Genomic DNA, 25623 nt, shown 5'->3' on the forward strand with positions numbered 1-25623 from the left:
TGCCTCTCGTTCTAACGAGCGATGTTCGTTACAGAAACACCGTAGCTTTTAGTCGAATTAGATACACGACTTTACCCAAGTATTAAAATCCCGTTTAATATTTACAGTGCGTATATATATACATCCAACCTAGGACGGATGATCGTTCAATAAAATTTCTAGATGTAGAATATTATATTTCATCCGAATCTAGATATAGAATATTATACTTCGTTTATTATATTTCGTCCTGATACTGTATTTATGCGTAATCGTTTGGTTAGGAAAAGAGAAAAATAAAAAAAAAAGAACAAAACGAAATAAAAGCTAGTTAGATAATGGAAGATTTTCGAGTAACTGATCGCTTAATCGCGATGGATCGGTTAGAGTGGTGGATATTATCGAAGGAGGATAAGTAGTAGGAGAGGCTTTTCGCATTTTGCATCGCGTGAAATACAGATAGACGCATACACATACAAACAGATATAGAAAGGGAGAGAGAGAGAGAGAGAGAGAGAGAAATACGAAGAGCCTTTCTGATTCGAAACGAAAAGGAAGAAACAAAGAAAAGAGTGGTGGAATAGAAAGAGGGGTAAGAGATCGGGGTAGGAGATAGAAGTAGGAGACAGATCGAGGGTAGAAAAAAGAGAGATTCTACCGAGGAAAAGCACGGAAAGTGCATCGTCCTTTGATGCACGCGAACGGCAGACAACGAGGCGCAATCGAGGTACGTATACTGAGAATCACCGACCGAAATGCCGGCCACGCCCGATCGTTGGCTTACGTTCGAAGAAAGAGACGAGGAGAAAGCAAAAAGGGGGCAAACTCGATTGGCCCGAGTTTTCCCTCACCCCTTTATCCTTTTCACAGTCCTTCATCCACCAACATCGTCGAAGCAGCCGTTGTTTTCGCGCTTTTTCGCGCTTCTCCGAACTCGCTCGCGAGAGTAAATACGTTATTGATGAGTCTTCGCCCGTTCGTTCCTCTCTTTCTCGTTTTCTCTCTCTCTCTCTCTCTCTCTCTCTCTCTCTCTCTCTCTCTTTCCCCCCTCTCTCTATCTCTCTCTCGTTCTTTCTCCCGATGTGAGATAGAAGTCGACCGTCCGTCAATGCCGTCCTATTTTTTCCTTCTCTACGGAAATTCAAGCCTCTGATACACCCGGCAAAATTCACGATTATTCTCTCTCGGCTCCCTTCTCATTCTCTTCTTCTTTTTTCCCTTTCCTTTCTGTTTTTTCTTTTTTTGTGTTCCCTTTTCCTTCTCCTTATCATTATATTTCTTTTTCTAATTTTCCCAAAAAGATGCGGAATGCGCGCTAATCTATAATATCGTTATCATTAATACGTAACTGTAGTTGCGATATATGGGCACTTATAAATCGTATCTTTCCTTCCTTCGATCAATCTCATTGATTTCCTAACGTCATAAATGAGTTAGGTAATAGTACAGTTTATAACATTATTATCCGAAACTATGCATTTAATGCCATAACCATAAGTGCACAGCTGCGTATGACACTTCCAACTGTCTCCTATGTGTTCCTTGTAATTGCGTTTACGATGATATCTAGGTATTTTATTGTATCGTTGTTACGGTGTCGCAAGATTAAAAGTGGGAGTTTTGATATGAACAGTAAATTATAATGATTTTACAACGTTATACGTATATTCTTGTACGCGCGATATTAAAAAGTCATTATATGATATAAAATATAATTTATTCCATGGCTCTAGAGGAAGATAGCGTTAGCTGCTGGACTAATGGCTCCCTCTCGAATCGGGCCAGGCGAGAATAATTTTTTGTCAGCGACATTAGCATTTCCGTTTAAGCTTACCGAAGGAATAGGAAAATGGAAATAAAGGGAGAGAGGTACGCTGTTGTTTTCTCATATATACGCAAGCATATATCCCAGCAGGGATAATTATTTTCCGATTGTAGAAGGTAACAATGTATCGCCTTTCTTTTTGTATCTCGTTTACTTGCTGCTACGTTACTGGAAGCTCGATAAATTTCGATAAACATATCACCAGAGCACGAAGCACCGTAAAATATGATACTGTGAGAAATTCGCCAGAAACTGTGGATGGTCGTACGGTTTTTTTCAATGGATTCAGTAAGGAACGGGAATATTCGAGGAATATGACTTCCCCTTTTTCTTTTCGCATCCTTTCTTTCTTTCTCTCTTTTTTTTTTTTTTTTTTTCTAAATGACGGTGTAACATCGATAAATATGGAGAAAAGAATTATCGAAATGTTAGAAAAAGAAAGAGAATCGTTTCGAAGATAAAAATTCCGACGATTCGACAAACCTAATTATTTATACGATAATTTCGTTTTCTATATCTTTCAATTAGGCAATTAATGTTACCTAATAAATAATAACCAGCGGCACATGACGAGACGCGTCTAGTTAGCAACGTGCATCGTATCAGCCAAATGTCGCGTTTATCGTGACCGTCGTGCCAAGATTTAATTAGCCTGCCTCAGGCTCCCAGTTAGAATCACCTACGGAATGATAAATGATCTATACGTTTGGCTATATCTGTTGATCGATTTCTTATATTTTCATCGAACCCTGATCTATACTCGTATTCGTACAATACAAAATTTATAACGATCGACCTCGTTTATTCGAAATATCCTATCAGAAAAAAAGAAAAGAAAAAAAATTATTTGCATTTCAACGAAATGTTCGATTTAAAATTAGAAAAGGAAGAAACGAAGAACGTATAGACGAATGGATAAATAATCGTCGATTTTATCGAACAACTTTGTGAGTTCTTTCTATTCTCGACAAATTCCTTCGAATTTTATGAAAGGTTAAATGATCGGTGATGTTGGAGCACTTCGTCGACAAGCAGTACGCAATTACAGTAATTTCAGAATGGAAGTGCCGACGGTATGGTGGCGCGACGGTTCGGTGGAGACAGGGGTTGGAGGAAGTGGGGGATGGGGAGGACAAACGTCAAGGATTTACGCAATGTCGTCTCGAAGCCATTAGCGATCTAGCGGAAGATTAAATTATTTTGTCAAAGTATTCGTCGTAGATGGTCGTGCGTCGTTGAAGATAGAGAGAAAGAGAGGGAGAGGGAGAGGGAGAGAGAGGGAGGGAGAGAGAGAGAAGAGGAAAATGGGTGGTGGATGTCGGTGCTTACGATGCTCGTGTCACTGTTCAACGTGCAACACACCGTGGGGGATTACCTTCGGTTCGCGGCTGCTCTCTACGCTAACCCTTTCGAAATCTGCATGAAATTAACGTTGAGTTTACCGACCGAACGCCCCTGTACACTACCCTCCTACTTCGTGCAAAGGGCTGAACTTTTCGATGAGCTTATTCTATCTTGCACGATCATTGCTGTCGTATGTAGCGTGCCTCGATTATTAGTTTCTAGTACGTAACTTTTGTAATATGGTATTTCAACGTTCGAGTTATGAACACGATCGATTCATAAAATGACGTACTGATTAAAGTAGATACTTTAGATGCATTAAACAATTTTAATATACGATTTGTGTTGTTTCTCGTAAACAAAGGGGTAAATAAAAAATCGTTATTACTCGATATCTAGATATTTTCATTAAATTATTAAAGGCTGAGTGTAAGCGCAAAAGTTCCATTCGTCGATATCGTTAGATATATAAATTGTTTGAAAGGATGTTTATAGTCGATCACTCGTGGATGATATTTGAAAAAAGAAAAGAAGAAAAAAAAAACCCTTATCGTACGCGCTCTTCGATAAAGAGTTCGATTAAAAGAATTTAAATTCATTTACAGCACGTTTATATCACGATTATGTCATCGGAAGGATATTCTGACGAATTTTACTTAAAGTTAAGTCAGACGTGAAAATGACAAATTTTTCAAAGGGCTTCCCTATCATTTTCCGATCTTATTGACTTAAGATCTAGAGTATACCGTGAAAAGCGTCCTCTTAAGGATGAAGAGTTTTCCTTCCCAGAAATTATAACGCATTTATCGAGACGTGACCTCGATTCGAGGGTCTCCTTGTCATTGGAATAGAACGACCCAATGATATAAGCATAGAGATAGACGGAAATAGCGAATAGACAGCCAAGCTCAACGTTATTTCAAAATTTAAAGCTTACTTAAACGCGTCAAATGCAAGGACAATTTGCTTTTGCACCTAAAATCAAACAATGAGGATCAAACAACGATCGTCGACTCTATCAAAGATTTCGATCGTTTTGATATCGCGTTGAACAACGAACAAAGGGAACATAATCATCGAGTTGGATCATAAAGATTTGGTGGGATACTTAAGTGCGTTAACGAACGACAAAATTAGATCGCTTGAATTAGTAGGATCTAGTAATTGATGTCATTATCATTAATTACGATCGAAATTGGCCGAACTATGGAAGAATTATTAATCTGCAAATATTAACGCACGGAAAGCGTGTGTGTATGTAGTATAGTATACAATACATCATCGACACGAAGATGAACGCGCAGCGATTCATATCTCGTCGTCGGCGACACGCGATGCGTGTCGGAAAACTTTGCGAAACGATCGTTGTACTATAATTTTTTTTCCTCGTCCCACAAACGATTCTGCTTGCTCGTACTATTATCGAGATCGAGTCTTTTTTCTTTTTTCTCCCGATTATTTGTATGCGCGGAAGGACGTTGAAAATGTGCATAAATAAGATTTCTTCTTGGTAATTAGATACCGACCTAGTTCGATATTAATCGATATATTGCGACTTCTACTTGATTATCTTGACACATTCTCTCGTATTTCTCTATTTTTCTAATCTACTTTTGTATATCGTTGAAAAATTAAATATGTCGATAAATAGAACATAACGATTAACGTTTGATGTGATTTGATATCATCTATTTGTGGAAAGTATTCGAAAGCTTTCATATTTTCAATATTTAAATAACGAATATTGAATAAAGAAACGACGTTAGTTCGTAAATTTTATTTGAAATTATATTCTGATTCTTTTTTTTGCGCGCGTTAAGTCAAACTCGCACTTCGTTAACTGACGATTATTTCGACGAGTAGAACTGAACAAGAAGTGCTCGTTTTACGTTCCAAGAGGATGCCTCGGGCGTATGCGTTTCAGGGAAGTAGGAGCCAATGTAATTTACACGGTGTTAAATATCAGATGCTACGAGGCCAAAGAGTAGTCTCTATTGTTGCCATGAAAACGCGTGAAATAAGACTGCATTCGAATGGTATAAAGAATGAAATTAACGATTACATGAGAAACGCGCGAAACGAACGAAGAAAAATCCCCGATGACGAAGGGAGGATTCATTGAATTTTCATATTACAACGAATAAAAGTTAAGTACATATTCGTACGATACAATAGGTATTGTTAACTCGTTTCATAAAGAACCTTTGCTTTTGTAATATGCAAATGTAAGCCTTTCTTTCTCCCTGATTTAAATTACAGAGCTTTCCATTATAATGAACTCGTGCAAACGTTTCACTAAAATAACTCAATACAATTGAAAAATATCTTGAGTATATTCCTAAAACTATTTTAAGCTATCTCCCTTTAAATGCTCGAGCGTAAAAAACGATTCGAGGCAGATTTATAAATACGCTTTATCAAGTGCTTTTTTAAAAAAAGATTTAATCGAATATTTTAATTTCGTTGTTGCTGTTGTCTTTTTTTTTATTCGATATTTACGTATATATCTAATCAAAATTCACAGGGCACGTTATCGCTATGCAGTCGCAAATGTACGACCATAAATGGCCACTCTCTGCCGTAGGCACGGCCTCATTAGAATTTCGTCGAATGTTTACCCTCCCACCGAAGGTCGCTTACAAACGAGCAATAGCTGCTATGGTTGGCGACAAAAGCAGGAGTCTCTTGGTCAATGCGAACGGCGTGAATAAATTCCGCTAGGTTCATGGCTGAATTCGAGAGGCGCGTGTTTCCAGTTATAATTTTAACTGATCACCACAACCATTCCTGCACTAGCAACGCCCAATGCGCGTACTCACCTGCTTTGATCATCGAATACGTAATGTAGTTTGAATCCGTGTCGAGATTAATTAACATTTCCAACCATATAATTGCATCTGGGACAAACTATAGAGAGTAAGTTGCGCTTCTACGCTAGTCCTTCGACGAAAGACGTTCTATTCTATTTCTCTCTCTCTCTCTCTCTCTCTCTCACACACACACACACACATACACTATATTTCTCACTTTCTCTCTCTCTCTCTCTCTCTCTCTCTCTCTCTCTCTCTCTCTCTCTCTCTCTCTCTCTCGTGTTCATAGTCTGTGCTTCAAAGAACAAGAACGTAGATAATTTATTATTGCGAGCCATCAGACCGAGTATTTTCGCCGATCCTTCTTATTGACTTCTCGTTATTCATGGAATTTCTTTGTCTTCTTGTATTTAAAAAGCATTTACCTTTGTCAGTTTTAAGGATTTACTTTTTAGTCACTTCCTTTAGTCACCATCTCACGTTTCTCCTCTTCATTTATTATTCAATCTTATTTTCAAGTTGTTATACCGCAACTTTACTATCTCTGCACCTTACTTTTTTACTTTATTTCCCATTTATGTTCTTCTGAAAAATATATTCCGTTTTTCTTTCTATCTCATGAATATTGTACTACGATTTTTTCTTTCTCTTTCTTTCTTTTTTTTCTTTTTCTATGCGGAAAAAATTTTTCCCCCCGTACAAATTTCTATGTAAATTATTTGTTGATCGAAGAAAGAAAATAAGTGACAGTTACGTTAACCATTACAGTGGAAATTTCACGAGAGGTCCAATTGAATGGTTCATCGCAATTCCTCACAGATTCATACGTAAGAATTTGGCGTTAAAATGAGAGACTAGTGTGAATTGCGGGGAAAAAAATTACTCGGTTGTAGCGGCCTCAAACATTTTTTATTCGTTTTTGTTTTCTTTTTGTCTATTTCTTTTTGCGTTTCTTTTTTTTTCTTGTTTTTTCTTTTTTTTTGTGTTTTTTCTTTACATTTTTTTTGTTTTTTCGGTAGAAGAAAGTATCTCTGTGTTTTTACTAAGCTTCAAGGAAAAGAGGATTTCTCTCTTCAAACGCGAATTCGGAACGCGCGGTACCACCTTTTCTCTTCCGTCTATTTTCTTTTTCTCTCCTCGACAAGAAGGGAAGCGGACAGAGAAGTGAAAGACAAAGACGAAGAGAAAGAAAGACAGGATGAGACGGAGATGTACAGACGAAGAGAGACAGAGAGAGGGAGACAGAGAGAGAGAGAGAGAGAGAGAGAGAGAGAGAGAGAAAGAGACGAGTCACCCGCAGGACATTTGCCGTGCGCTTTGGCAAATTGCAGGTTATATCGCGGCTGCTGTGTATAAAGTGCAATTTCTACTTACGTTTCTCTAAACATACGGAAATGTTATTCCTCATTCGGGATACGTGCGAGAACGTAAGCAAAACGTACGTACATCTAGTTGCTGCCAGCACACGTGTTACGAACGAGCAAATGACGATTATCGTTAAAAATTACTGTCTTGTAGGTACCGTACTCAGACAGATCGAAGAGACCGACCATCTTGCGACCATCATTAAAATGAAACTTTTAATCATTTTCTTCTTAGATAGCTCGCGTAATGAGACAGAGAATATTTTTATTTTAACTCTACGACCCAATTTCTCGAGGACCTCTCTCCAGTTACCTTTCGTGAACTAATATTATCTCGAAAATTTTTCTCGCTGGAGAATGCCCTCGAGAAGGTAAGATTTTCTATAATAAGCATCAAAGTTTCTTATAGTTTCCGTTTGGTTTGCCAGTAGTCAACACCGACTTGTCACAAGTCTCTTATCTCTTTCTCTCTCCTTCTCTTTCTCTTTAGCATTCTCTTCCCATTCCATGAATTCACTATCCAAATTCGTGAATATTCGACAATTTTGAGTTCTTACGTTTAAATTCGATTTACAGACTAGTTTCGGCTAATTAAGTGACGTTCCTACGATGTTCACTCTGTACCACGATTACTATTGAAATTAATGGTGAATGAGAAAAGTTAGTTTTCGTAGATACACGTATATTGCATACACGTCAAATACTACGAACAGAAATGGTAGCTAATAATGTGATAAAGTAAATCATAATTTTTCTTTTGCATTTTATTTACACGATACCAATTTATAAAGCTTTTGTGTGCCCAAATGATGTTCGATTTTTCTTCGAGAAAATATTGCATTACCAAGCGTAACTTACAGGAGCAACATACATACGTACGACATATACAAAGGTAAACCAAATAAAACGTTCCAAGCTATTTCCATTATGATTATTAACGAACGTCGCGTTAAATTTATGGTAAAATAAAAATTGTTTTTAAACGAAACGTTAAATAAATGTTTTTGTATTGCTCTCGAAAAAACGAAATATTTCCAACTCGTAAATTTTACATCTTATTTTAATCATAATGAATAGACAATCCTCGTGCTTCATATTTCATTTCAAATCACTTATTTAAATCACTATCGAGATAATCTTAGGGAATAACTTGTAACCATTTATCTGCTCCACCCTATATATATATATATATATATATATATATATATATATATATATTCTAGGGTGTGTTAATGTAGCAGAATGATCAAAGTAATGCGACGAGGGCTCAGTTCGCTTAAGCAGAGAGCATTGCGCCGGACAACGTTCGGTGGCATGTAAAATTTTACATTCAGCATTGTACGTTCCATAGACTGCGGTAGAACTTTCCGGAATAAAAAATGTATCTTTAGACATAAGATATTTCACTGAAAAGAGAGCCAACGCTTCATGGAGCGCAGGTGTTTCTTAAGTGCGCTTCCTTAATGTGCTTCATGACTAGCATCTAAGTTTTACGATGCACTGATCGACGATGTACTTTTGGCTTTAAATGAAAGCAATATTGTAAAACGACCGGGCGTACAGCTGCTCGTAAAAATTTAGGTCGATTTCCATATGTGGACAATTCCTGTTCTAAGCGAGTTGAATATTTCGTACGGAATATTTTTCTGAAATATGTCACTGTTTCCCGTCATTCTAACGTACTATCACAATCAAATCAAACCATCATTTCTACCAAAGTGGAATTTAATTCGTACGAATGCTCACAATTTTGTATCATTTTTACGATGTTTTTATTCTTGCTACCGAATACCGAGTTAACGTGAAATATATAAATTTATATTTTCCGATTAATCCCACCGAAGAAGAATTCAAACACCGATTGTATGTAAAAAATAAAAAAAATGTGTAGTAGTGTAAATAAATTGAACAGTTTCTTTCACGTATTCGTTACCTCCCAATCTTACTATTCTCGACGCTTCTCGTAATGTTGGGGTTTAATTATGTAGCCATAGTTATACTTGTTGTGATATCATAAAAGCAAGCACGCAAATGCTTTGCTCGCGCGTTTGGAATACATGAATATCATAATTGCATTCCCCATTACTGAGGATTCTCTACGATTCTGTTTGAAAGAAAAATACAAATTGCTGAAGAAAAGAAAGTTGCGGAAGATATAAATCTGCATAGACTCGCACATTTTATCCGTATATTCTGAATATGCGGACTTTTTCCTTTTCCTACTATATCTTTTGAAATATGGAAATTATTTAACTTTTTCTCTTTTTCGTCTTCGACAGATATGTCATTTTTCAAGTTAAATCGTTATACAAGTTAAGAATTTCAAACTGGAACTTAAAAGATTCCTATCGTACCTAAACCTATTGAAAATTATACTTCTTTTTTTCTCGAATTTTCAAGATTATCGATATTTCTTAAAAATCCCTTTCAACATTGTATATTTAAAATTCTTCGGTTTTAACTCCGACATCAAAGTCGAAAAGTCGCTTCTCTTTTTCTCTCTTTTTGATTACGTTTTTCCTCGGGTGTAACAAACTTGCTAAAGAAAGCTATAGTACGATCGCAAAAACGTCTTTTCTCTCTTTCTATGTCTTTCTCTTTTTCCTTATCGTCCCAAAAAACGAAGACGGATGATAGCGAGTTTCTGCGTTGTTTAAGTCCCTTGACGTCATGCAGAAACGTTTCGACGATAAGTTAACTCTGCTGACATTCCAGGACGCTTCGCGTACGAGGAAGCGACCCATGAATAAGAATTGGAATGTAGAAGGGGTTGAAAGGACACCGACTGGAAAGATAAATGGTTCGACGAATAGAGAACCTCTTATTCGAGTGCGTAGTAAAGCCTGTTCCGGTGGTAGGTATCGTTAAAAGATTGGCACGAATTACGATCGATGTCGAATAGGAACTCTGATAACACGTATTAAAGATTATTGGAGCGAAGTGAGAACTGTCTGTCTGACCTTAGAAGAGAATGAAGAATCGTACTATAGAGCTTACTGCATATTAATCCGAGAGAGAGAGAGAGAGAGAGAGAGAGAGAGAGAGAGAGAGAGAGAAAGCAACACATTTTAATTTGTCGTCATCTCGCTTGAAACTCGCTATCTTCAGATTAAAAACGGATATTTCTCGCTTCGTTCATCTTTGTTGTCACCGTGCAATCTGCAAGCAGAGTAGATCCATCCAGATAGGATAATATTTGAAAATCGTGACAAAATAACTTTGTGCACGAGTGGGTCTAGACTTATTTTACTTTTAAACTTTCCATCGGGTATTAATATCCGTTGCGTGATATTTATGTATGATCGTGTTCAACGGATCTACGTATTTCCTGGCGTATTTCATTGAGAAAACGGAAAAATAAAAAGAAAACGGGGAAAGAAAATCCAGTACTTCGTCGCACGTAGTGGATCTTCGCAAATATCAGCGACACGACATACGATTTATTGTCCGATTTTGCCTGAACTCGATATTTTTATGGATGTGTATTAAAGAACGACGGATTAAATGAGACGTGATGCGTACTGTTAAAGAATCGAGGTCGAATCAAATGCTTGAGAACGATCCTTCTACATAGATAGATAGATACTCTATTCTACGGACTTTCCTTTTACGGATTTTTCTCTTACACGAAAGCTTACATCTCGCTTACTTTCTCTTCTTTGAGAATCTCTTCCCCTTCTATCTTTCTCTCTCTCTCTCTCTCTCTTTCTCTTTCTTCCGTTCTTTCTTTCTTTATCCGAGTTCGTTCACCTCGTATATACAACACGAATATACGAACAAAGAGCTTCGCACTCTCATCATCGTTTACTTTACATACATCATTTGTCACAGCATTTTACATGAATTGTTGCAATTAATTATAAGCGAAGTGTTTACATTTATTATTGACTCTGAACAAATCGATAATACCGTCGAGTGGATATATTATGTCTCTAGATAGAAAGCTGTATATATATGTGTGTGTGTGTACTAGGTATCTATCTATACGTATTGTCAGTGATATAACCAATCGATAGTCCCATGGAAATCCTCTACTTCCAGCAAAAGCGAGCTTCGAGTTTACACGAAGGAAAGTGTAAGAATGCTTATTACGGAAATTCGCATGTAGCTCACGTGAGAATTTCAGAACGGGTAGGAAATGCAACAACGGCATTTTATCCTAGCATGACTTTTTCACGTTTTCTAACGCACGAAGGAAGTTACATGCACGTATATACATAGATACCTATGTACCTATATGCGTGTAAGTATTTATGCATCTAGATACGTACCTAGGTACATACCTATATATGTACGTATGGTACAGAGAAGAGACGAACAGCTAGATATACATGTAAGTACGATATTCAGTTGAGGGAGAAAGAAAAAGAGAATAGAAAAAGAAAGAAAGAAAAAAAAGAGAGAGAAGAAAAAAGAAAAAAAGAGAAGTGAGACGAGACGAGAGATTGGATTTTATTCGGCAGTCTAGCACCCTGCAGGATACTTTGATTTGGAAGGCTACTCACGTAACTCTCTACTTCCTCGGTGAACCCGAACCGGAGAATTCAGATCTCTTCTAGCTACGACGCAATTATCTTGTAGGTAGGCTGCAACTGCACGTTCCATCGATAATCCAAATTTTCGACCGCTCGTTCGTAATACGCTTTCGAAAAGAGAGAACAAAAAATTTATATATACGTATACATATATATATATATGAGAAAGAAAGTTTCCGGCAGTTTATCTCGAATTCTTTGTTTTTTTTTTTTCCAAAAGATTTGAGATCTTTGCGGTTCGTGAAAGAACGCGAAATGTGTATAAGAAGAAAAAGAAGTAGAGAGAATTTAAGAGATAAGAAGTGGAAAGGTCGAAAGTGTCGACGAATTTCTTAGAGCTTTTGTAGAGCTTTTGACGTAAGAGAAGAAAGTCAATTTTGAAATATTGTATAGGTAGTAGATAGTTACTCGAGTAAAAGAAAAAGAAAAAGAAAAAGAAAAGCGGAGAAAATCTTTGACGCGTTTTACTCGATATCCGAGATGTGCGAATAAATCCTTAGAAAATTACAATTTAATCTTTCGAAAAGATGGAGGATAAAGTGCAACCTCTGCGGCTTCGGTTCAAGATAGATTTAAAATTCCGAAAAGACGAAGGGATCTATGCATGTTAATTTAAAAATAATATATAGACTCTTTGGAAATATTTATTGCGATCGATGACTATCTGACGTTATATTATTTATTCATTTTATACTCCGTCTTTGATTTTAATTTTTATTATTTATCCGTATATTAATCGAATATTTAAATGTATAATTCCAGAATATACGTTAATATATATTACTTTATGTTATTACAAATCTAATAATATGTAACAAGATTGAACATTGAGATTATCATGCTTTATTAATGAAACAGATAGTCGATGATTTTCATTTTGAAGTCTATTGGCTATCAAATCACAGAACAATTAGAGGAATGAAAGTTTCCTAGGCCAATCGTTGTATGTTGATAAATTTTAGTTCGTTAATTATTATTCAACAGAAATATATAAACTGAGAGAGAAGTTAAATCTACGAATTTACTAAATTATGACACGTTTGAGTGACGTCAACTGAAAATAGTTGCGAAGTTTGACTTTGTTGTACGTTCATATAGAACGCGAGATATTTCTAATTTCCTAGGATGATTAAATTTTCGAGATTGTTAAACAACGCGCCGCTTTAACAAAGTTATTCTCATAATATTGCTCGTTAACCATGCGAATTTTTCAGTTTCGATATCCATCGTTTGTCCCATAAGTACGCTTGGAAAGAGAATCAAATATTTTTCGAATGAATCAATGATATATTCCAAAAATAGAAAGAGAGAGAATTAATGATACAATAAACAAATAAAATATATCTAGATCATACGTTTTATGGATCGTCCAAGACTCGACATCGATCTCACTTTTGTCTGAATTTCTGCTCGAAATGAAGAAAATTCAATATCATTGAATTATTCAAGAAATTTGTCCTTGATTTTCTTCTCGGTGGAGAATGAAAGATAGTCCATGCGCACAAGTACGCCCTCCACAGACAGATTCAAGTGAAATATCATAGGTAAAAGAAATAGAGAAAGATAGAGAGAGAGGAATAGAAGTAAAGAAAGACTATCACGATCTACTTATTTCACAGACAAAACTAAATCAACTTACGTAAACGTTTGCCCTCCTTCTATGTCTATCAACCATTTCTTTCTTTTTGTAAAATGATTCTCTGTAAACTGACTATTTGTACTTCATTTGCAGATTTTCATTTACCTATCCAATCAGCCGTTTATTTTGGAAGATATAAAACGTTCACGATAGAACGAAAATCTTTTATTTCTACTTACGACGGAGCACTACAATTTCTACAATATTCAATATTCATCACGATTTATAGCAGACTTGTAGATATAAACGAGCTTTTCCTTCCTGAAAAGATTATTTTTAATGTAAGAAGCACGAAAGAGAGAGAGAGAGAGAGAGAGGGAGAGATAGAGAGAGGGAGAGATAGAGAGAGAGATGATTCTAAATGATTTATTCGCGATTAGGGTCGCGTTTGTGTCAAAGAGTATTTCCGTTTCGCGAGACATATTTCCCTGTGATCCCAAAGCTTCACAGTATTCACGCGTCCTCTTCATTTATTACCATCCTTAGGGAGAGATCTTAGTCTTACGGGATATCTTACTATAGGTACTTACTATCTCGAGCATCTACGTTCAAGAAAATAGTCACAACACCGTTAGAAGCTTCGGCGTTGTAAAGTTTCGTCATTACCCTATAATCTGCCTGGCATTTCTGAAATAACTCATTTACACTCAGTATCATTAAAGAAAGAGAGAGAAAGAGAGAAAGAGAGAGAGAGAGAGAGAGGAGGAGGAGGATGGGACAGATATGATTTTGTTTCTCTTTTTCGTTCACATCTTCATCTACTTTCCAAGATGATAAAACAACCATTTCAAATGAGGCAATTAATATAACAATAAGTACGTAAATGAACCATATCCTTTTTACGTAATTTTACTTTTCATTTCTGAAAACATTTCCAGTAAAACGTTCCTCGAATATACGAGCAAATCAGCGACGAACAAACGTTTCCTGTCTTGCTACAAATTTCCATCGTCTCTCGTTCGCCTGGAAGCTCCCAGCATTCTAATTTCCATCCTCGCATTTCTTCCAACGCGAAAGACATTTTCTTCTTTCTTTCTCTCTCTCTCTCTCTCTCTATCTCTATTTCTATCTCTATCTCTATCTTTCTTTCTTTCTCTTTCCCTCCCATCCCCCTTTTCCTTCCTCATCAGGCCAAAAGGTTTCGTAGTCCGCGCCCGTTGGGTTTTTATCGCGCCCGGGGCAGGCGCATGCATGGTGGATGGGGGTATGACGCTTAGGGAGCGCTTTAACATTATGGAGAAAATTTCTAAAAGAGATACGATGTTTCCCTACTTCCTTCGTGATACTTCTCTCCCCTTCCACGTTAGTTAATTCATCGTTTTTCTTTCTTTTTTTTTTGTTATTTCTTTTTTTTTTATTTCACACTTTCGCGTCATAACAATTTGTATTTAATCGACCGCAAAAGATGTATCATTGATTGTGAGTAAACGAACGACTTGTACGAATAAGAAATTTTCATACCTTTTACGATTTGATTCAAACGAGCTGACTTTGAAATAATCTTTCATGGTTCGTTATCCTTCGTTCGTTCGTTCGTTCGTTCGTTCGTTCGTTCGTTCGTTCGTTCGTTCGCGATAGAGAGAGAGAGACAAAGAGATAGAGAGAGAGAGAAAGAGAGAGAAAGAGAGAGAGAGAGAGAGATAGAACGTGTAATCAGTGCGATGAGTTAAAGCGAAAGGTACGCATAATTTCTCCTTAATGAGATTCACTTCGGTGGAAATATGAACATGTATTATGAAAATATATGGAAGATGATAATGGACTAGACGACGAATTTACTCGAAACGTTTACGGAACATAGATAGCCCTTTCTCATTGATTTTCGAACGGGGATAATTTTTTAATCCGATTATTTACGAAACAAAAGCTCGTTTTATTTAGCTCAGAACGTTTACACGTAAAACAATATATCGTCGATGAAATAAGCTTAATAATATAGCTAAATTCGATCGAGTTCCATTAGAAATAAGAATAAAATTCTCTGCAACGTGAAGTACAATGAATTGAGTGTAAATAGCTTAATCGTTACCAAGGAGGACAGGTCGATCGAATGATGACTTCTCTTTAATTTTCTTGCCGTTACCGAGGCAACAAAACCGGGCAGTAGTTTTCGGTGTGAAGCTTCCTTAAGTTCTGATAGTGGAACTTTCAACGGCTGGAACAAAGTTAAGCGAAGAAACTTCCGGTCTCCGGCTTGATAAATATGGAAATTAGAATGCAGCTAACAATAAGCTAACTAACGTTGTCTCACGACAACGGAGGAAAAGTAATAGGTGCATCGTTTTGCGACGGAATAAAATTCATTTGATCCCCTCTTTTATGGATATCTGCGTTAAATCTTGTTTAAGGTGATTTCGAATCAAGTCGATAATCAAGACAAGTGTGTTATACGTTAGAAGAATACATGGTTTTATATTGAAAGATACAAATCAGTTTATATCTATATAACACCTTGATTTTCTATATAACACCTGAACTGAGATAAGAAAATAATACGAAAAAGATATATAACGCGAAAATTATCTAGCACTTTAAAAATATTTCTATCGTCCTAACGATGTATCTTTTCACTTTTTATCCTCGCAAATGAATGAAAACAAAAGGATTCGATACTAACACGATGTTAATTACTTCGTACGAAAACACGTGTGCAATTAATACTCATTGCCATCGTACGACAACGTATAACCATTTGGTGAAACTGATAAGGAGAATGGAGACAAGCACATCGGCTGTGAATTCGAAATAAAAACCACCCTTGTCGTAGGAGGTTGGAGTCGACTCGAACGGCATCGTTATTATCACCGGACCTCGATGCAGTCTGTTGAAACTCCAAAGGGTTGAAATTTTCGTTCCACTTTAGAGAATATGACGATCTATTCGTTCTCTCTCTCTCTCTCTTTGTCTCTCTCTCTCCATTTCTCTCTCACCTTTTCAGACTCAGTCTCGAGGACGAAGGGTTACACATGCTTGCGATAGATAACGCACGAATATTAACTCTCCCCCTACCGACGAACTTCTACTAGACTCGTCACGTCCTACCAACGAACAATGCTTCGGTTTTGGCTCGCTCCTGGATTTTAAATAACTAGAACTTTAAATTGGACAGTTCAAATGCCATCCGCAGAGCGTCAATTTTTCGGCTCGTTTTACAAAGAATCGATTGGTAATTAATGCTCCCTCCCATCTTTCAATCGAATTTTCTCCCTTTTCCTCTTACTTCGTAATTGATTTTAATCGATCTTCCTATCTTTCGCAGCCATGCGAGCACCCACATTTGAACTCTTGGTAGCGCGCCAATCGGACGAATCCGGGATTCGATTAACCCCAGAACGAAATATTACAACCCGATTAAATCGGATCTTTCCCCGAGGCTTTCAGCCCGCACAATTCGAGTGTCCTTTTGCGACATTTGATATACCTTTCCTTCAAGCCCTTTCGATAACTTTACGCTAGACGAACTACTCTTTAAATCTATTGTCAATTGAAGCAAAGTAAAGGTGATACAGATTTGACGAGAGTAATTCGTATCTATCTGGGTACTTGTCTCTTTTGTTTCAAAGAAAGAATAGAATTAGGATGAGGATTGTCGATCGCAGACGAGGAAATCAGGAATTGGCATTGTTAGATCGGAAAACGATTGCAAGTATCATGTAGGAGTCGACGCTTTGTGATTTTTCTCTTTAAAAGAAACTTTGTTAATATAAAATTTTCAATTCCGAACGAATAACAAGACCTTCCTCCGACCGTTCTTCCATTTCTCCCTCGCACCCCCGTTATTTTTTTTCTCTCCACCTTCCTTTCCTCATTTCTGTTATTCCCCAAGAGTAGAAGGATATTCCTATTGATTTATTTTCAAATTTAATACTCCTGCTGGTCTGCTCGTATATTTAATTCAATGAACGTTTCATTTCCATCAATAATAGCCATTAAAATCGTCGCTCGTCGTGCATTTAATTCGATCCTATATTACTTACGAATTCATTGACATTTATGGAAAAACAAGTTCGCATAAAAGTTTTTAACGATTAAATCGAATTGAAATGAAATTATTAACGCGGTTATTATTATTGTTATTATTATTATTTTATTTTTCATCGTTACTATTCTCTTTTTTTCTTTTTTTCATTCGCGACGACGTTATAGGTTGTATAAAATACATAGATATATCGAGAAACGTTGCGCGCACAAGCGACAAATTATCAACGATAGTACTATAAGATTTATAGAATTCTCCATAAGATAGTGGAGATTGAATTCTATGTCTTCGTAACAAGATCAATACGTCCCAAGTAACGACATCTTCGTATTTGACAAGAAATGAGAATAGCATATCGTTTCGACGGTGGAATCGCAATTAGCGATTATATCGCTGACATCAGAATGGAGACAAAAAGGTATCTATAATCTATAGGACATTAATACCATACGAACGTATTGACCTTTTGAAAATCGAATCGATACAGTCGCGTATTTCATCACATTGTAAGTATCACTTGTCACAACGAAATTTGAAAAATGCTTCGAGAAATTATTTTTTCCTGGGGAAAAAAGGTCTATAACAAAAGTGACATTTTGAAACGAGAAGAATAGAAAGGGTCGTATAATATTGCGAGATTAATAAAGATGTGACAAATAAAAATGAATGCTTGGAGGAGAAAGGTGAAATGTAATGAATCGTCGACGAAGAGTCTTAGACCTATAAAATATCTTTTTCTTTTTCTTCGTTCGATGTATACCTATAATATACATAGATATAAGGTACACCCACATACATTTATATATATCCATACACACGTATATATATGTATACATGGTACTTACATATATGTAGATAAATATCTTTACCTATTCGTTCTCTGAATGCGTAATTTCGTTAGATGTAGTAGATTTTACGTTGAACGGATTAACGATTGATATCGCAAAGAGAAGGAAGGGTTATGAGAGTGGAATTCTCTCTCTCTCTCTCTCTCTCTCTATCTCTCTGTATCTATCTATCTCTCTTTCCACGATGCTAGTGGTTCAGAAGCACGTGTATGAACTCGTTCCAGATTCCGAACGAAGAACGTATCACCCGTATACTCGATCAAAGCATCCTGCGGACGGTACGCTTAGCGTGTTTCCATACACAGACTTGGAAATGTGAGTGTATCTATGCGTACGTTTGGTATAGTACGTATGAACGATCATAAAACCGACCTAGTAGTCTCACAGCGAAATTTTCCGAGTTATCTTCGAGGAGTAGCCTCGAAATGGTTTATTGGATCTCGACTCTCTCTCTCTCTCTCTCTCTCTCTCTCTCTCTCTCTTACCCTCTCATCTTTTCTCGCGAGGCAAAACTTAACTTTCAAATAAATATGATTGATTTATAAGTTTTCTAATTCCCCGGTATTATTTATCTCTTCCTTCAAGTTTTACGGTCACAAATTAAATTAAATTAGTCTATCTATTAGTATGCGTAATAAAAAATATTATTTGATTACATGATTAATATTCTATCGTTAAAATCAAATTGGAATTAATTAATTTTTAATTGTACTTAATCTCTTCTTGCGATGTTGCATGGAAAATTTCACTTATTAAAACTCACCGTCCGACCTTTTAATCGAATAAATTTTGCCTCTGCTTTTTCTTTCTGTATTCTATCCCTATGAAGAAATACTACTATTATTTATCGTACATACTGTGCAAGTGCATAGATCGATAGAGAGTATAAAAGGAAAGAAAAAAGAGAAATAAAAACTAAAACACGTCAACGTAGAGAAATAACTAAATAATCGTACACGTGAAATGGGTCAATCGGTTCGCTTGAATGTATCGATGAGATATTCGTCCTTGTTTGTAATTAATTACATAGTGCAACGAACGAATTGCCTGAATGTAGAAATATCTCTAATCACATATGTGTATACATATATATATATATATATATATATATATATATATATTATTTATTTATATATATATTATATTATATTTATATATATATAAATAAATATAAATAAATAAATATGTATATATACATATATTTATATTTATTTATATTTATCGAATATAAATACTCGAGAATTATACGAAAGCAAGTATGATAATGATAATATAGTCATAGAAAAAAATCGCAGTACTATCATGATTTTAACGAGTCGCCGTTCTAATGGAGAACAAGTGGGTATTAATTCTTTTTTTTTTCCGCGATATGGGAAACGCTTGCTCCAGTTGCCACGAAGATAAATCCGTTTTTACGAGCAGGATGTTGCAAAACTTACAGAGATACCTGGTGGCAACGCCAGTGGTCACGAAAAAAAAAGATAGAAAAAAAGGAAAAAAAGAAAAGACAGCAAACACATATATAAAAAAAAAAAGAAAAAGAAGAAATCTTTACACACTTTGTCTCGTTTTATCTGTGCACCTCCTTTCACTAAAATTTTACGATAGAAAGAAAATAGAAAAATAAAGAGCAATAGATATGAAGGAAACGAATCAAAGAACACAATAGTTAGTTCACAAAGATAATAGCACGTTCCCGACATAACGATAAATGCTATGATCCAACTCTTCGTTGGATCGCACGTTAACGGCACGTAGAGTAGATTATTATGCATAAGAGATTAGTTCGTTGGAAAACGTATTAACCAACGATATATCCGAAAATCCTATCGAAGTACAAGCATGAATATTCGCCAATGGCTCGTTACTTCAGCTTTTTCCCAGCTTGGTTGGGTTTGCGTCGCGTATTCCGTCAGCCGTAAAGTTAGTGGCAATGAAAGATAGCTTTGCCTCAGAGAAATTAAAGTCATCACGGTGTATTTCGGAAATCGCGAAAACAATTCTCCTGTTCCGATGAACGGGATTGATCACTTCTACTACTCTCGCGGTTTTTTTCTCTCCTTCTCTCTATCACACATGCACACACACACGCGCGCGCGCACACACTTTTTCTCTCATTCGTTTTATCATCCATGCCAACGGTGAAACGCACGAAAACTTTGATTGCTTCGCATTTCAAAAGGATTTCAATTTTCGTATAGCTCATAGACTGAGAGCGTCAATGTATCTGATACGGAATATTCTTCAAAATACCATTGACGAAACTAACGGAAGATAAATATTACCTTTCCATGTCGTGCGAATTGCCGTAAACGTTACGGAATATTTTCTTTGGTTACTTTTTTAATATTGTTTCAACCGGTTTTAGGTTGCCTTTAATTTCTATCAAATTTTGTACCTTGTATCACATTGATCTACCCTTCTATATGCTTCAGAGAAACAATATTTTTAATGCTTACCAGTTAGTATTAATGTAGACCCGTACGAATGGGGACGGGACAAGAAATAGTAAAATTTCAATAAATGCGTCGACAAAATGTTAATGGCATATGATATATGTCACAGACCGTATAAGCTGCATGAACGATTTAACTGTCGTTTTGAACGAACGAACGAACTGTATAAACGTAAAAGTAGCCGCATATATCTCTGTAAGTGAGCGTTTGCGTCGGCGTAGTGGGCTTATGAGTATGTGTTCTACCAGAAAGCCATTACGGTGTTTAAGTGCAAAAAGATTACTCTCCAAATGTCGACAGTTTCGAGGTCGAACAGCAGTTTATCGATTCGTCCGGGCGCGAATATTTCGTTCGGTCTAACCGCAGAAACACAAAATTTTCACGTTGCTTACCGCTAAATTCAGAAGTTTTGTGCTTTTCGTTCTGTTGAACTCTGACGCGATAAGCGAAGCTCTTATTCGAGACAATTTTTAGCAAACTTTAACCCATTTTATAGCGGACGCACGTTCCCTGGATTACCACGTTTCAAAAAGTGCGAGACGTATAACGTCGCCGAGTCAGCAAACGGAGATGTTATATTTTTACAGATCGCCCTCGGGGACTTGCATCAACGGCAACTGAAGATAGTCGCTGTCAAAACTTACACAACGTAATATATATATATATATATAAAAAGAAATATATATATATTAGAAATTCCCAATGATCTCTATCGATCTCTGAATCGATGCTAGTAAAATTTGAGGAATTTAAACGTTTAATCAAAAGTCTTGGCTCGATAAGACGCGAAGAAACAAAAAGGAAATCAAATTACAGGAACAAATTTTCGAAGAATTTACATCGATGTATCGAATAAACAAAATCCTTTCGATATTATCTATCCGATATAATATAATATATTAACATATATATATATACATAGATATATACTTTATACAAAGTGATATATCGATCTAGGCGAAGAACAACGAGCTTATTGCGTTACGCTACGCAGGCGCCATTTCCACGGCGAAGTAAAAGAGGAAAGTCTGTATAACGAGTCTCAGGGAATAAAAGTACGAGAAAGCGGAAAGAACTCGAGACACGGCTTTAAATCAAATAGACCAGAGCGTCATTCGTAGATAATTACGAGGTTCTAAGATAATTATCTTATGTCCTCTATAAGAGCGTAGAAAGCAAGACGTCGATAAATATAATTTTAATCGAAAGTCAGCGAAAGAAGATAGAGAAGAAGGGAAAGAAAGGAGAGAAAACAGCGCGAGAGGGAAAAGAATCGTTTGGTAATTTCGATCGTAAATCAATAAAACTGTTTCGATCAAGAAAAGAGGATCTTAGGCGCCGTAGCGAAAATACAATTAAAATTAAGTCCGACGGAGTATCAAAGTTTACATGCCTCGCACCGATCTTCTGACGTTTAGGTGGCACGAAAGATCGTCGCCGATCCGATTCGTCATCGAGGTCTAAGTTTTCCGAGGAGGGGAGCGAAAAAGTCGTCACGGTGTGTGGATTAGGGCGAATCCTCGGCTACATCGGCGGACGACCGTCGGTGGGGGCCGCCGCTATGTCACAGTCCGGATCAGGAGGCTTAACCGGATCACAGGGTCAAACTAGTCAAAACGGACAAACGATGGAAAATCAACAAACAGATTGCCACCAAAATGGTCGGGCCGATCCACCGACGGATACTACAAAACAAGACCTTTCCAATGGTTTTGAGAATCGAACCTTGGATTACGAGCGATTTTCTCAAGAGAGAAATCAACAGGGACAAACAACCGTGCAGAATCAAGATCAGCAACAACAACAGCATCCACAGCCTCAACAGCAACAGCAACAGCAACAGCAGGTTCAACAGCAATCACAGCAAGTACAGCAGCAGCCGCAGCAGCAAGATCAACAAACCGGACAATATCCGTCTGGAAGAAGACAATCTGTTGTAGGGGTACCGGAAGATAGACATCCTCCGACTGGTCAATTACCTCCTCAGCAATACACCGTGGACAAAACAAACGCCGAAAGAATCCAGCACGTTTCTCAAACCAGCACGCAAACCGTCCCGGTACAAGCTCAACCTCAATTTGCGCCGGACTATGAGCAAAGTCAATATCCACAAATACGAGGTCAATTTGATGTTAGGTCGCAGATATATCCTCAGCAAGCTCAGTACGCGGAGAGGGCAGGTTACGTGACCAGAGACATCGCGTATAGAGATCCGACGCTATATGGTCAAAGTACGGTTGCCAATCCGATGTTCGCGAGTCAAAGTCAGTATGTTACCGTCCAACACGGAACACAGATACCCTCTCAGTCGGCTAGTCCACAGCCGCCGTACTTTGCGAGCGTTGTGGTACCTCAACCACCTGGATATACACAATTTGGTAGCCAGCCTCAATATCCGTATAGTCAGTATCCTCAAACAGTTATGAATGCAGTGCCGTACAATCCCCACACGGGCATCTATCAAGCTCAACAATTCGGCCAACAATCGCCCAATCCACAGAGATTCACTCAGGAGCTGAGCCAATATCAAACGCAGCCGATAATTCAACCGATAGCTCAAAATGTCGCTCACGGAATAGCAATCGCTACGACTGAAAGGCCAAGTCGTGGCCCAAAACCGATGGTACCGCCACGTGGAAATTCAAAGATCACGCACGATACGGGACACAGAAAATCAGCTAGCGTCGACGTACCGGCATTGCAAAAAGTTAAATACGAATCGCAGAATCCCCCTCAAGATCAGATTCATCGTAGCGACGGTGCCATAATCGTACAAGGATCGCAAATCGCTTCGGGTGAGACGCAAGAAAGGAGATATCTAACCACGATAAACCAGAATCCTAGAACAAGACAGGACGGTCTCTACGTGGACGCGAATGGTGATCAAACGGCACGGGAGAAGGTCGTGGATAATATCGGAACAGAGTGTGGTTTGTACGTTTCTAAATCGGAACACAGAAAGTCTATATCCGTTGACGTTACGACGAGTTTTCAAAGACGCAACGATACCATCACTTTTACGTTTCCCGGCGATGGAAATCAAGATATGAGCGTACCATCCAGAAAGCCAACGGTTATAGAGCCAAAACGGGTCGAGGGAACACAGGTATTTCCACCTGATCAAAGAAGATTGGACGCGAGCTTGAGAGTTTCACCTATGGCGTTTGATTCGAGACAAGAAAATCGGAAAAGCGTGGCCACCGATAGAAAGGCAGATTGGGGCAACGTGAGTCCGAATCAAAGAGTTGTCGGACCGCAAGAAAGCAGACGATCGGATTATTTCGAAGAACATAGACGGTCACCGATGAATCTGGAAGGTAAAAGAGTGGAAGACGTCAGGAGATCGCCCATGCCTTTCGTTCCGATTCGAGATACGTCTGCCGATCGGTCGAATCAGAAAAGTCCTTCGTTTGTCAATCAAAACTTCGAGAAGACCAGACAAGAACTTGCAATGTGGGCGGAACAAAGGCAGCGTCAAGAATTAGAGAGGAGCATGATGCAGAATCAAATATTTTCTACTAGCCCGCGATCTCGTAATCAATCCGAGGAAAGAAGAGAATCTCGATCTTTACATCCATCCGAAGAACGCAAAGAAACGAGAATGTCGCAGTCGGCTTTTCAACCGTTGCCGAACATCAGTCAAAGTACCATTATGGAACAACGTCGTCATTTGCGACACGTAAGTGCCGACCTAACGAAACACATGGAATTGTCTCGAAAAGATTTCGACGATCAACCGATCAGTGGTTCTGTAGCTAATCTTGGACCAGGCACGGCGAGTACCGTGTCGTCGCAAAGAGCCAGTCCAAATCTTTGTCATCAGTATCCAGCTTTGAGCGAAGCCAAGTTAGACACTAAGGCCGTACTAACAGTAGTCACCGATTTCGGAGAGTCTAATTCAACTAAACAAAGCGATCAAGTCGATCATATAATACACAGTCACAGAAAGAGTCACAATATCTCTTCGAGTTTGTTAACTCACAGCAAAAGTCAAACGGAATGTTTACAGAGCCAACTTGATTCCCAATGCGAAAAATCTGACTCCCTTCAGGCCCAACAACAACAGTTACATAATCAGCAGAGTCTCGATTTGATCTCGGAGAAACTAAGCCAGTTCGAACGTCAACAAAGCGACCTTCAAGCTAAACTGCAATGTCTTCAGAATCAAAATCAGATCTTAGATAAGGTGGCTCAATTTCAACATCAACAGAGCGACTTACAAGCACGACTACAAACTTTGCAAACGCAGAATCAGATCGGCGATAAGATTCAGCGACAACCTACGGAAATTCAACAGCACACCGTTGGAAATGACGTACACCAAATACAAATGAGTCCTTTATGTAACCATCAAGATCATTTGGAGAAGACACCCTCTTTGTCTCAGAATCAACATCAGGCGGTACACAGTCACCATCACAGTTTACTGACCACCACGTATCCGCAAAGCTCGAGCCTTCAAGCTTGCCCGTCGTCCGTTTGTGAGAAACTATCTCCACGTATCCAACACGACGTCAATGATCCGAATTCCATTCAGATACCTAACATGTCGCAGATGCCACTTCCTTGTCTCCCACAGTTCGATCGTGCTGATACGTCGCGCGGTTCGTTCTCGCAGTTTCATCGACATCAGTGTCAAATCGACAGTCACGATAATACATCGGCGACATCAGCTGGGGGAGTTGTCGGTACCGTTGGAGTTAGTGGAAGCGTCGTTGGTGGTACCACTACAACGAGCACCTTTACCGGGACCCTCAAGAAAGTTCCTCCAGAGAAGCCACCCAGACAGTCCTTGACCGTGCAGTCTCCGGAAGCAGAGGTAAAAAAAGAAAGTAAAAAAGAAA

The 25623-nt window shown here is 37.8% G+C and overlaps 1 protein-coding gene and 1 long non-coding RNA gene across 2 annotated transcripts in view; one reads left to right on the forward strand and one right to left on the reverse strand.

Moving 5' to 3' along the window:
• LOC127071582 (uncharacterized) overlaps nucleotides 1-25623 on the reverse strand; it is a 101237-nt gene that overhangs the window by 37731 nt on the left and 37883 nt on the right. The gene's annotated exons all lie outside the window — the stretch shown is intronic.
• Nucleotides 1-25623, forward strand: part of LOC127071418 (uncharacterized) — a 318282-nt gene that overhangs the window by 12843 nt on the left and 279816 nt on the right. Inside the window, exon 2 of the mRNA XM_051010676.1 lies at nucleotides 21367-25598. Within this exon, the coding sequence (XP_050866633.1) occupies nucleotides 22341-25598 (3258 nt within the window). The 5' untranslated portion in view covers nucleotides 21367-22340. The remainder of the gene's footprint in view (nucleotides 1-21366; nucleotides 25599-25623) is intronic.

Source organism: Vespula vulgaris, chromosome 1 (genome assembly GCF_905475345.1).
Source record: "Vespula vulgaris chromosome 1, iyVesVulg1.1, whole genome shotgun sequence".
Lineage (NCBI taxonomy): Eukaryota > Metazoa > Arthropoda > Insecta > Hymenoptera > Vespidae > Vespula > Vespula vulgaris.